Raw genomic sequence first — 14865 nt, 5'->3', positions numbered from 1 at the left:
TTTTCATCATCTGCATTCACAATTGTAAAAATCCTCTAAGGGACACTTGACGCAAACATTTGGTGATCTTATTCACTGTTTAAAATCCCCATAAAGTTTCTTTTTCAAGTACTATTTGATAGTGATATATTGCATTTTTTGTTTCATTATTACTTATTTTGAGGTTGAATATTAAATTAAAGTACTTGCTTGTATTAAGAGAAAGTGGGTCAGTATCAGCGTACATTTTAATGAACATTTTATGGATACCCGTATGTAATAAGGTAAAATATATAATAAGATTGTTTTCTGTACAGTCTATTAATCACAGTACTGTGAATTTGTATGGCCCATGAATAAGCATGTTTTATCAAATAATATGTTATTTACCAGAAACATGAATTAATTTGTTCTGTTATTTAATATTTTTCTTCTTTATTACCCACCAGAACTTGAAGAATCTAGACAGAAGTGTCCACCATGCTGGTATAGATTTGCCAATGTGTTTTTGATCTGGGACTGCTGTGATGCGTGGTTAAAAGTGAAGCACCTTGTGAATTTAATTGTGATGGATCCATTCGTTGACCTGGCCATCACCATCTGCATTGTGTTAAACACACTGTTCATGGCCATGGAGCACTACCCCATGACGGAGCAGTTCAGCAGTGTGCTGACGGTGGGAAACCTGGTAAGTGCTCTCGGGGAGGAAGCACAGTAGCAAAGGAAAGCCATCTGTGCTGTCCCAGCCTGAAAGCCTTATCCTATTCCTTCACAAGAACCATCTAAAAGAATATCACAGCGCCCCTCGGGTGGAACAACTTCATCTGTGTTGAGACTGATTATGTAGGACAGGATCTTTGCAGATTCACCATGATATCTAATAGTTAATACCCCCTTACACTGTGAAGGATTGCATACTGGAAATGAAGGCCCAAAGGGAACATGAGGTCCACGAGATTTGAATTTACGGGGTCTTCACAGAACCCATATCCACTGAAAGGATGGCCAAAGAATCAATTTCTACTTTTTTTTTTATTAGATATTTTCTTTATTTACATTTCAAATATTATCCCCTTTTCTAGTTTCCCCTCTGAAAATCCCCTATCCCCTATGCCCTCTCCCTGTTCCCCAACCCACCCACTCCCATTCCTGGCCCTGGCATTCCCCTATACTGGGGCATAGAACCTTCACAGGACCTAGGGCCTCTCCTCCCATTGATGACCAACTAGGCTATCCTCTGCTACATGTAGAGCTTTAGCCCACAAGTTCCACCATGTGTTTTCTTTGACTGGTGGTTTAGTTCCAAGGAGCTCTGGGAGGTACTGGTTAGTTCATATTGTTGTTCCTTCTATGGTACTGCAAACCCCTTCAGCTCCTTGGGTACTTTCTCTAGCTCCTTCATTGGGGACCTTGTGTGCCATCGAATGGATGATTGTGAGCATCCACTTCTGTATTTCCAGGCACTGGCAGAGGCCCTCAGGAGACAGCTATATCAGGCTCCTGTCAGCAAGATCTTATTGGCATATGCCATAGTGTCTGGGTTGGGTGGTTGTTTATGGGATGTGAATAAGTTAATAATAAGTAGTCTCTGTGGTAATCAACCAATGAAAAAGTAATTGTTAAAATACATTTGTAGGACGTTCACTATGGGAAGGTAAGTGATCATAGGAAGACTACATACTAAAATGTATTTTCTTTTTTTTTTCTTTTTTATTATTATTTTCTTTATTTACATTTCAAATGCTATCCCGAAAGTTTCCCATACCCCTCCCCCCACCTCTGTTCCCCTACCCACCCACTCCCACTACTTGGCCCAGGCCTTGCCTTGTGCTAGGTCATATAGAGTTTGGAAGACCAAGGAGCCTCTATTCCCACTGATGGTAAAATGTATTTTCAAACAAGTAACCTTCCTGTTGTTTTTTTCCAGACTTTAAAACTGGCATCAGTTAATCTGCTCTTTCCCGAATATGCCTAGAATTTGGTTTTGACAACATTGACTCGTTCTATTATATTTCATGATGATTTCTTGTATTCAAAATCATTTTGGCAGCCTGTAACATCATCCTTAAGCCCGTGACTCACATATAACTCAGTATAGAGTTCATTGCCAATTATAAAGTACTGATAAATATTTTGCTATTTAATCTGCAGTAGGCAAACACCTGGATACTTGTCTCTCTGTGAAGGCTTCTGCATCCATTCAGGGCTCCAGGGATGGGCCTGACTGGGACAGTAAGGGACTAAAGAAAAGTAAACAGACACATGGACACATGGGATTTGGTGGGGTGGGCTCTCTGATGGAGAAGCTTCACTCCAGAAATCTCAGTGCATTTATTATACAGAGTTGAACAGAGAGATGAAGTAGTTGCATATGGTTGAACAAGGAGGTAGAGTTCTGACATTCAGGTAAACAGTGAGGCAGGGTTATTACGCACAGTTGAACCAAGGAGGCAGGTTTACTCAATCTCAGTAGACCCAGCCTTAGTTGAGGAACAGTCTCACATCATTTAATCAAAAGGAGATAAATTTCCTTTTGAATTCCAGCACAAAGTTTTCAAGATAGAACTATGTTGAGCATATTTCATAGACAGTCACTTCTTGTAGAACCAGCCTCAGAAGGAGGACTAGGTGTGGCAGTCCCTGAGTAGTCATTCAGGTGGAGGAGGAATTAGTCCCACCAGAAGGATGGAAAGGGTTGTTGGGGAGACATTGGCATAAATAGGCATACTTAAAACTCAGCTCATCTCTGCACTGTTTGACGCAGGAGAGCATCACCTGTTTCTTCAACTTCATAATGCTGTGATGCTGAATTTTTCCCGATTATTTTGTTGGTCATGCCAATAACTCCATTCCTGATATGCTCTGTGGCCTCTATTACTGGTTTCTGGACTCCTTACATCATTTGTGTTGCTTTTCAATCAATATTTTTACATCCCAGCAACTTTAGGAATGATACGGTCTGCAGCATGAGCATTATTCCTCTCTGTGCTCCCAGCTGACACAGATCATTGGCCTAGGATTGCTTTAAGCACTGTTTGGTCACAGCGGAATGGCCATCCTTCCCACCACTTATGAGAAGGCTGTCATCCTCACTTCAATTTTGTGACACATTTAACAGACCCTTCTAGCCACAATGCTAGAATTGTTAGAGCCACTAGGACTTAACCTTTTATGTCCCGTATCTACTTGATATGAAAATCCATTATTTCTTCCTTCAGGGTATTTATCTTTTACTCTTAAAAACTTCAAAAATATTTCTGGCATTCATGTCTTGTTTCCTTCATAAGCCCTCTGAGCCACATCAGAAAAGCCTTGTCACAACACCACACAAATGCCACACCGAAGTTTATGTATTTAAATAGTTCTCTACTCATTGATTTCTACATCCACGTTTAGAATGTTCTCTCATCTCAAGTCCTATTCTTCCAAGTTCCTCTTCCTCCTCTTTCCCTTCTCCCTTGGCATTCAGCCCACGTTAAGCAACTTTATCTTAATTCCTAATAAACTTTCTTACACCAGAAGCTGTGGTTTTTTCCATCTGATGTGAATTTCTCAGTGGCAGAACCTGCATCCCTTTTTGGTTTGTGTCTACATTGTAGATTCTCAATAAACAAATGACTGGTTATTTCTACTCCCAAAGAGGCTGCTTTGGGAGTCAGGCTTTCGTAAAAATAACAGTCACTTTAGAGTCAACAGCAAGTGAGACCAGATTACAACTGTCTCTGTAGATGAATAATATACTCTATGGAAATGTACAACACTCTGAGCTTTGTTCTTTTATTGTTGTAATGGGTACCAGGATGCCCATCTCTGAGGTTGCTGTGCAGGTCAAATGAGGTAAACCGAAAGAATCTAGCAATGTGCCTAGCATCCAGCATGCTCTCATTGAACAGCTTCCTTCCTCCCACATGCACACCATTAACCTCTTGAACCATTCATTGAAGTGTCGATGGAAAATATTTCTGCTCTTACCCCTTACGTTTTCCCCAGGATATTGGGAGGTTGGGGAAATTGAATAAATGAATATTTTTCAAACTTTTCCAGAATACAGATGGAAATTGATTTTTTTATGGTCTTCCAGTGTTGAAGCTGTTGCATATGTAAGTATAGGGATGATACAACTTGGATGGTAGGATAATCAGGGAGAAAAGCAGAAGTCAAAAGAGTTTCAAGTCTGAGTCTTAATGAAAGAGTTCATTTGTCCTAAATTATACATCATAGATGATAAATGGCTATACTTTGTTGGGAGTTTATTAAAGTTCCTGATGCATGATAATTTCAATAGGCTAGCCTATTGTTTCTCAAATAACTACGTAGTGATTTATATATGAAACTATAAACGTGTAGGCAAAATTAAGAACAAAAGACCAGGAAAGGGTTATGGAATCTTCTGGCTTGACTTTGATCAAGGAGTTCACTTCTCTGTAGTTTGTTTCTACAATATATAAATACTACATTTCTTCCCGGATGATTGGATTGATTCAATTTGAGTATTTGGAAACTTCAAAATCTCTGCTACTCCATAGTTTATAGGATGTTGTCTTTTGGTTTGGTTGGTTGGTTGGTTTTCTGACCATTTTAAAATTCAAGCTCCTAGTATAGAGATCCTATAAACCAGTCTATGCATCATATTATGTTAGAGAAGCTCTACCTTAACATGTTACTTGACAGTACTAAAACTACAGAAAAATACAACAACATTACCAGTTTTGGGGAACCTACATACATTAGAAATATTTAAGACAAATGCTTATAATTTTGAAATGAGAATGTTCATTCAAACATTCTTAAGGAGCAGTTTCATGGTGGTATTACATTTCTGATGAAGTTCTGGCTTATGCATTTGCTAGGTGTGGGATAGCTAGCCATCTCAGCAGACCCAAAGAGATTAATTTTGATTTTCTGTAAGAAGATATTAAGGGTCCTTTAGCTAAAGAGTTCCTAGCTTGTTTTAAAGCATTTCTATCAATAGGGTACCTATTTTAAATAGTCTCTGCCTCTGAAAGTTTTACAGAAATCAAATTCATTTGAGTTAGAACTCATTGGAGGTTCAGCTGGGAAACTATTTGTTTAAAAAAAAAAATCCCATGATGAGCTAATGTATAAAATGAAAATATCATTTTTTCAAAATGTATTCTACATTGCTTACAGTATATTTTACTTCTCTATGAGTGACACATAACTAACAGCAGCTAATATATGTTTCTGAAATTGGCATTTCCTTTTAAAATATTTGTATAATTTAAAAATGCGATATTGGCTATATTCATGCTTTTATAAGAGTGGGTCTGGATTTTTAAAAAGAAATATGATGTTTTAACATACTAAATAATTCTAGTAAATTATTTTGACAAAGCTTCCTCAAGATAAAGGTTTACCTGCTTTAGTAACTTTGACTTTACTATCATAAAATAGACCCTTTACCTATAAAGAATTAGGATAACTATTTAAAAAGATTTTGGCAGGAATAATTTCCCAGCCCATCATGTGTTTAAGTTTTTATTTCCTGTGGTTTCAAATTTGAAATCAGTGTTTCATGTCCTCTGTTTTATTTGTATCTATTGTCAAATACACACGTCTTCTATTCTCACCATATTATTCCTAATTATGGATGTATAATACTGAGAGTAGTCTCCTGCTCGTTCCAATTAAATCTGCAGTTCCTTTCACTATTAATCCATTAACCTTAATTCTGAGGCAGGCAGCCAGAGATCATTGTTACAAAACATTTGTGGCAAACACTCGTTTGTTTCAAGAATGTTTATAAATTACAGAAACAAGCTGCACCCCATTAAAGAATAATGCAAAATTTATAAGTAAAATACGTAGTTTTACTGTTTTTAAGTAATTTTTTAGACTTACAATAATATGTGGATTTATTACCAATAATGAATTTTGCACAATTCTTTTATAGCATTGCAAAAAAAAGTAAGTGTGCTATTTTGTAAACGCTTAATGTACCACAATGGCAATAGCCAGAGCTATTTCCCAGGCTCAGATGGAAACTGTGTGCAGTGAAAGGTTTTAAAGCTCGTTTTCCCTAGAAATCCAGTTGATTTGTTAAGTAAGACAAATCTATTTAGCACAATGCCAGCTTGTGGGAAAATTTCTAAGTCGATATTGATTTGTTTTGTTTAGACGCCAGATGTTTGTATTTGCTATGGTTTAATGCTCTTGGTGAATTCTGCGGCTTCCGTGCTTGGAGCTGCTCAAGTGTTGCTCTCTGTTCCCCTCCAGGTCTTCACCGGGATCTTCACGGCCGAGATGGTACTGAAAATCATTGCAATGGATCCCTATTACTATTTCCAAGAGGGCTGGAATATTTTTGATGGAATTATTGTTAGCCTGAGTTTAATGGAGCTTGGCCTGGCAAACGTGGAGGGGCTGTCCGTGCTTCGGTCCTTCAGACTGGTATATTCTGCTCTTCGTGTCTCGTCTCTCATGAGCATAGCATTTATTTTGAAATGTGTGTTTTATAATGTGTATTACAGTTCGTGAAATAGCGTTTTTTAATTACACAAGTCCATATCCCCAGGAAATAAACAACCATTTAAGGGTAGCAAGATAAGTATAATCTGTTTTCTAGAATAATAAAAATGATTGAACTATTCCACAATCCAATACATAGATGTTAAAAAATATATATATGCTCCTTCTAAAATGGGTTTACACTCTGAAATTGTTTACATTTTATATCTGTGAGGTGACAAAAGAAAAAGGAAAAGAAGAAATGCAAATAAAAATGTTGAGCCCCAGTTAATGTCAGGATTTTAATCAATTCAATTCTGATTGGAGGAGCTACTTTAAAGCATGAAGAAGCTGGGGATAGTGGTGTATATCTCTAACACCAGTCCTTGGGAGGTAAAGGCAGAAGAACTAGGCTAGATTTACTCTCAGATATTATTGTAAGTTTGAGGCTAGCCTGGGCTACATGAAACTGTGTCTCATCCAACACATAAAAAAAAGTTCGATATATTTGGTATATTAAACAATGATATAACAAAATGTATAGAGTTATAGCAAAAATAATTGCTAAAAGAATATATATATATATATATATATATCAAATTGAGCATTAGCTTTTAAAAATCAAATTATCTTACTTCACACCTTTTTAAAGAAGAAAATATAATTCATATTTTCAATATTCCTTTTTAGTTTCTAGAGTAGAATCTGAAGTGACAGCTGATGCATTAGCAGTGTCTGTAGTTAAAGTAGTAATTTTTCATAGGTCGATCTAAAATGAAAATCAGTAAGTCATGAGATTTATAAAGAAAAAAATGTGTTGAAATGACGACTTGACTTACAACCCTAATATTATTATCACCCTTTTGTTTTGAATCTACATTATGATCAACTCATAAAATAATAGTCTAGCTTCCAAGCATACTACATTTCCTTTTATTTCATTGCAGCTGCGAGTCTTCAAGTTGGCAAAGTCCTGGCCCACACTGAATATGCTCATTAAGATCATCGGCAACTCGGTGGGCGCACTGGGCAACCTGACCCTGGTTCTGGCCATCATTGTCTTCATTTTTGCCGTGGTCGGCATGCAGCTGTTTGGAAAGAGCTACAAGGAGTGTGTCTGCAAGATCAACGAGGACTGCAAGCTGCCGCGCTGGCACATGCATGACTTCTTCCACTCCTTCCTGATTGTGTTCCGCGTGCTGTGCGGGGAGTGGATAGAGACCATGTGGGACTGCATGGAGGTCGCGGGCCAGACCATGTGCCTTATTGTGTTCATGTTGGTCATGGTGATTGGAAACCTTGTGGTATGTATGTATGTACTGCAGATCTTTGTGAATACAAATGAGTTGGGGTGTAGGAAATAAAATGGCTTAGGCAGTAAATATTCCACCAATTTTACTGCCAACCACTGAGTGTCAAATCCCCCTAAGTCAATCACTGAAGAACCATCTTATTTAAATTCTCTGAGGTCGGAGTTCCCTGTCTGTGACCATGGTATAAAATGTACATGCTATAGAGGATATTAGGAGAAGAGGTGCATTTAAAGCATGCTTGGGGTGGAAAATACTGTTTATTTTTTTACGTCGAAAAAAATGTATCTTCTCATCGAGGCTCCCTGTATCCTGATATGATTTTCATATGACAATCTCTTTAAACCCTAAAAATACAACTACTTTTTACACGTCATAATTCACATTGTTTTATTTAAAGGTGTGGATTAGACACAAACTCTAAGGACAAGCTTTAAAGAAATAAAGTATTCTACTTTAGCCGTGGTTTCTAATTACTGTAGGGTACAAAATATGTTCTTATCTTCATTTGTTTTATAAAAAGGAATTACATTGTAGGATAGATAATTTCATGCATACAAACATGTATGCATGTATGTATGTATGTATATGCAAGCATACACAGAAAGAAAGACAAGCACAACACAGAGAGAGACAAAGAGGAAGACACAGAGACACAGAAAGAGCAGATTTAAAATACCTTAAGCCATTCCTTAGACTCTAGAAGTGGATGGACAAACTGACTGTAGTTACTTCCCCACCTCCGAGCCTCCTTTCTCCAGTTAATCACATTGGATAAAAGGAATAGATTTCAATGCAAAAGAGAACCCCGTGGGGAGAAGGGGCATGGGTAGTAGGGGTGGGGTCGGGTGGGCGTGGTCAGTGTGCATTGTACACATGAATGAAATTGTCCAAGGAGAAATGTAAATTATTTTAAAAGCCCTAACATAAAGGTATGTGTTCTAATACTTAAATTCCCAAATCATATATAGTAAGAGCCTATATAAGACCTTCCTTTTGAAGGGTACACTTCAAAGAAAACTCAAAAGAATGATAGTGGGATATACACATTAATTTCTTAAAAGAGAAAATTAGATAGCCCTAGATTCGGAACAAAATATGATGTCTAAGTAGAAAACAACCCCAAGATCCTAGTTTGCATTTGTTCTCCTACTACAGGAGGAAACTCAGTAATTACATTTTAGGGTAAAAATATCCCTGTGCACAAATATCCTTTCACATCAGACATTATAAGTTATCCCTGTAATAGCCACAGACCACCAGGCATCAGCTGCTGGGAGTCACAACGACACTCCACAAATCTGAGGAGAGAAGGGATTGGCATTAGATGAGTCTGGCTAAACCATAGAACGTTTTAGAATTTTCTCCACTTTCTACACTATTTGAACACCCAAATTTTAAAGGATGCTTGATGGGAAATATATTAACCCCTTGTGTAATTTGCTATCTCTGCTGTTACAGATTGTAGCCACTGGAGCAAAGACATCTATGTTTCTACCACATACTGGTTTTGTACATATTAGCAGGTTATTAGATGGACAAGCTAGATAACGAAAATGAAAATATCATTTTTTTTTTTTTTTGGTGGTATGGCAAAAGCCATTGAAAGTGGGATTTTTGTCTTCTCACTGGCGAGTCCTGGTAGATTTGATTTAGTTGTTTCTTTTTTCCCCTGCTATTATCAGTGGAGCCCTCTCCACTGATAAGTTACCATTCCCCTTACCACACGTAAACATGATCATGCCCTCCCAATATTGTGTGACTTTAGTTTGGAGCCCGGTGTACACTAATCACTCGAAAGCATTTCATAAAACCAGGGTAGCAAGGATCTGTGCTCCGTGTCCACCCACTGACGAGTCTTACCCGTGTGTCAGTTTTAACACAGTCCTTTCACTCTTTTGTTTTTAGGTTCTGAACCTCTTTCTGGCCTTATTGTTGAGTTCCTTTAGTTCAGACAACCTTGCTGCTACGGACGATGATAACGAAATGAACAACCTCCAGATCGCGGTGGGAAGGATGCAAAAGGGGATTGATTATGTGAAAAATAAGATACGGGAGTGCTTCCAAAAAGCCTTTTTTAGAAAGCCGAAAGTGATAGAAATCCACGAAGGGAACAAAATAGACAGCTGCATGTCCAATAACACGGGCGTGGTTGAAATAAGCAAAGAGCTTAACTACCTTAAAGACGGTAATGGAACCACCAGTGGCGTGGGTACCGGAAGCAGTGTGGAGAAATACGTAATCGATGAAAATGACTACATGTCATTCATCAACAACCCCAGCCTCACCGTGACGGTGCCAATTGCCGTGGGAGAGTCTGACTTTGAAAATTTAAACACGGAAGAGTTCAGCAGTGAGTCAGAACTGGAAGAAAGCAAGGAGGTAAGCCTGCTTTTCAGTTCAGGTCGCCACTTTTTGCATTATCTACACAGTATGGCTACTCTGTATTGTTTTTTGCCTGTAGGTGCTTAATCAACAGAAAGTAATGGGTTGGGTGTGTAGCTCAAGGGTAGGATACTTAGCATGCATGACGTCCTTTAATACCCAACACCACATCCAAAAGCAACTTAATATCGTATGATAATGTTGGAATATCATGAGAAATGGGTAAGTTCGTTTAATTATAACTTTCCACGGGAAATCACAATTCGAGCGATTAAAATGTTCATTTTCTTGATAACTTGAAAGCCTGATTTAATATGCAACCCTAAACAAAAGAGATAGTATTTAACACATTTTTTTCCCTCATTTGTTATTTGTTTTAGAAAACTCAATGAACTATATTTTAATGGTGGCATGCCATCACTGTGAAAAATTTACATAGTCTTTATTCACATTTAAGTGATTTATTTACCATAAGAGAGTACATTATCTATGAAAATTCTTTGTTTACTAGGAAGGGTCAAGTCATACTGATATTTTTCTTATTAAAGATGAGCAAACCTATGACATTTTCTATATTACCTTAAAATTACTGAAGAGTAACATTTGATGATTATAGTGGATTTGCTGATGGGAAATTTTCTTTCCTATGAGTAGTTGATCGAATGAACAAAGAAAATTTTCATATGCTATGATTTGAGCTCATTTGGGTCTAATGACAATAGCTTAGTGACATTACTTCAATTAAAATATTTTATTATTATTTATTTATGGCCTTTGGATGTAACAGCTGGAAGTTAATCTAGCACAGATGGTGTTATAAAAGAACTGTAGCTGGAGGGAATACCATCAACACCCTAGGAATCAGACCAATGGTGTTTGGTTCTGTGGATTCTCTTGGAGCTTTTGAAAACCAGTTATACCAAGATAATTTGCTCTAGAAATCCTTATTAGAAGTTTATGGCATCACAACTCACAGTGGTCCCATTCTTTTCATATTTTAGAATATGTTTTAAAACTAAAAAACTTGTGAACAAAAAGAGGTAGCGATGTTTATTTTCACAGATGCACACTAATTGTGCATAGCACATCTAATTCACGTTGCTCATCCTAGTAACTAAGATTCAATTCTGGCTTTATTTTCTATCACCTGGCGTATATTGACTTACAGAGAAACCCTAGAGGACTAGCAGGCATTCACTGATTACTTTGTCCAGTTTATCAAAGACGGTCTTTAATCAAGTGGTTCCCAACAAACTCATAAAGTCATTAAAACTCTATTTAATTGATCTTACAGGCCTGTGTTAAATTCTTAGGCTTTTAAGAATGAGAAGGGAGGTTAAAGGACAGAAAACTGAAATAGGCCTCATATTTGGGTCACATCGTAGAAAGTGGAAAGATACTGTTCTCCAAAGGGAGAGCCAGGGTTGATAATGAGCTCCTGTTACTAAGGTGAGTGGAGAGCAGGAGACGGGGGCAAAGGATGTGCTGGTGTGTCTGGAAGCCCCAGACTGCAGCCTTGCAGAGTTAAGTCAGAGCTAGGAATTGTCTGCAGACTCTCGAAGGAGTGCTCCAAAACAGAAGCAATTAGAAAGGGGTGTCCTAGGAGCGTCTGTTATTAAAGAGCAAAGGACGTTAAACTGAGAGATAATGGAGATTAACTTACACACTCTTATAGCAACGAGATGGTGAGATTCTGGGCTAAAATAATAGAGAACCAAGAGTAACTGGCAATTTAACAGACATCAAGAATCTGAGGAATCAGAGAAGTGGCAATTCCACTGTCTGACAAGGTCTTCTGAAGAAGGTCACCAGGTTTGTATGGAAAGAATTAGATTTGGGATTTAAGTTTTGCACATCATACCCATAGATTCTGCATACCGGGGTTCAGTCTAACTCTGATCAAAGAGATCACAGAAAAATCATGTCTACTGGATAGATACATACTGTTTTCTTATTGTCCCCTAAAAGAATGAAAGGTAATAATTATTTACATTGTATTTTGTACTGTAGATAATGTAGATATGAGAGTATTGTGTAGGTTAATGCATGTACTACAAATAGTAGTCCAGTTTATATACAGGACTTGTACATCTGTTGGTTTGGGTTTTTGCAGAGTCCTGGAACTGATCCCCTATGGATAACAAGGGATGGTTGGATTGAAGGTAACAGTGTTGGTCAGAGTCAGAAGTCAGAGCTAAAATTAGACTAATAATGCAAGACTTAAAATTATCTGGGTCCCTGAAAATAGGAGAGGTCAAAAAATAATTATAAAGCAAAAATAGGGTAAAGCCAAGGACAGAATTGTCTGACTAGTGTAAGGTCAAGAAAAGACAGAAAAGCCAAAGCAAAATAAAGGAACTTATATTGCATTAATAAGAGAGACTGATGACAGTGGACTGGTGAAGAATACCTCCATGTGTTTCTGCTGAAAAAAATAATGCTTTTAATATATTTGAAAGCTAACTTAAGATTCACAGATATTTCTTTTTAATGGCTTAAACATCATAAACTTGGAATATTAAAATATAATTCATCATTCATCATCAATTCTTGGAAAACATTTGTTCCCCCAACAAAAATTTATTATTGGGCAATTTCTATAATTCTATGCCCTTTCAGTCTAATTTTGAGTAGATAAAGTCCAATTACAGAAGTTAATGACATTTTTAATATATAAATGTTAGTAGGAACATCATATGTATACACACACACACACACACACACACACACACACACCCTTGGTTAGATTTTTGAAATGACCCTAAAAAGCAACATTAAATATTGCTTTGCAGTGGGGCTAATGAGATGCCCCAGAGATTCAAAGCACCTGCTGCTCTTGCAGAAGGCCTAGGCTTGTTTCCCAGCATCCACATGATAAGTAACATCTGTCTGTAACTCCAGTTACAAGGGATTTGACGCCGCTCTGGACTCCAAAGGCACTGCATGGTTTGCATATAAGTACAGAAAAAACACTCAGATGCAGAATATAAATGTTTTAGGAAATTACATTGTTATGAAGATTGGTGGTAGGGAAGTGAGAGAAGATCTGGAGTAAGGGAAGGAATAGGGTCAAAATCCAATGTATTAAATTCTAAAAGAATAATCAAAACATTATTATGTATGTTCTGCTTAATGATAAATTTTTCATTTATTCAACATTAGATTTATGTGGATGGCATATTTAAGTTAGTACCACAAAAACCTATCCAAAAGCAATAGGACAATTCTCATATATGCTCAGAGACATCACATAACATAGAACTCCAGAAAATAATAGCAAATATTGGTATACTCTAACATTACAGGACAGATTTAGCTAAATTCCACCTAAGTATACTTCACATATGCACCACCTTGCACAGGCAAACACACATACACACACACACACACACACACACACACACACACATGATACTTTCATTTGTTTTTTGCTAGTTTCTGGACCACAGCTTTGAGTTCTACTTTGGAGAGCATGTGATATCCTTTGGTTTTTCTCACAAAGTAAGCAATGAGTAGGCTGAACAAAACAGAGTTTTATTACATTTATCCTTAAAACTATAAAACATTTCTAAATTGCATACCTTTTCTTCCTTTACATTAGGTAGTAAACCAATCAGCTTAGATGGTTTGAAAACCTGAGCTACTCAAGTATTTACACTCGTTTCTGTAATAAAATATGACTAGCAACCAATGCCAGAGATAAACAATCCCTGATATAGGTATAAACTCCAGTATTTTATGCATGATCTAATGTGTATTTCATAAATGCGTTCTTTATGTGTGTATGTATATGCTACTTATATAAACAGACTGGTATGGAAACAAACTCAAAGCTTTGCATGAAAGAATTGAAGATATGAATTTCAAAATACTTACATTTTTAATTTAGGGAAACTCAAATTTCTGCAAATAGTATAGCATTCTCTAATATACAGTTCTTTTTTTTATGGTTTCAATGTTCACATAACCATGATAACTATAGATATTTCTAATTTAATGTTTAAAGAATTACTGGCTTATCTTCCCAAAGGAAAGATTTAGGAGAAATGCTTTCAATGACCATGTTCTTAGCTGCATTCCAAATTCAGTCTAGCAATAGCCTACCATGACCTTCACTTCTGACCATTCTTACTTCTCACAGGGGTGAGACCAAGCTTGGCGCCATCAAGAATGCCGCTCTGGTGTCTTTTAAGCAGCCAGAGGCTCGAGCCATCACTTTTACCCAGGTTACCCAAGCAAGTTGTGCTCGTACAGTCACTTCCTAAACGAATTTTGACTGGCCTGCATGCTCTGCAGCTACATTCCTTCCCCTGCCGTGGCAAGGAAGTGAGGCTGGCCCAGCTGTTCTCTGCTGAAGCAAGCGTGTGACAACATCACAGCATGGTCAGGCGACATGGGCAGTCCCAACATCATGTTTAATTCTGCTGATGGGCTCTCCACTTTAGTCTTTTAGTTTTCAAAAACAGAAATAATTGCATGCCCAATGAGATTTACCACGATATCAATTTTAAACATGCCAGAAATGCTTACCATTCGATATAATCAAAGACTTATGAGAGCATGCACATTTTTAATTTCTGTTTTTATTTCATTAAAATAAGACCACAGCTTTTCTTTTTTTGTTGTTATTGATGATTCAGCCCTTATATGTAAACTGTGCCACCAAAATAAGCCTCAAGAGATTTGTGTTTGTGTGTGCGTGGGGTGTGTGTGTGTGTGTGTG

At 37.3% G+C, this 14865-nt stretch overlaps 1 protein-coding gene across 5 annotated transcripts in view; it reads left to right on the top strand.

Moving 5' to 3' along the window:
- The window catches only part of Scn3a (sodium voltage-gated channel alpha subunit 3), a 106739-nt gene that overhangs the window by 59320 nt on the left and 32554 nt on the right, over positions 1-14865 (top strand). For all 5 annotated transcript variants that reach the window (XM_029536043.1, XM_021192861.1, XM_029536045.1 and 2 more), the window contains exons 14-17: positions 429-667; positions 6217-6390; positions 7395-7751; positions 9666-10139. In XM_029536043.1, coding sequence (XP_029391903.1) covers positions 429-667; positions 6217-6390; positions 7395-7751; positions 9666-10139 — 1244 coding nt within the window. The remainder of the gene's footprint in view (positions 1-428; positions 668-6216; positions 6391-7394; positions 7752-9665; positions 10140-14865) is intronic.

Source organism: Mus pahari, chromosome 3 (genome assembly GCF_900095145.1).
Source record: "Mus pahari chromosome 3, PAHARI_EIJ_v1.1, whole genome shotgun sequence".
In the NCBI taxonomy this organism is placed as follows: Eukaryota; Metazoa; Chordata; class Mammalia; order Rodentia; family Muridae; genus Mus; species Mus pahari.
The sequence above is the reverse complement of the archived record's forward strand: the minus strand, read 5'-3'. Positions and strand labels throughout refer to the sequence as shown.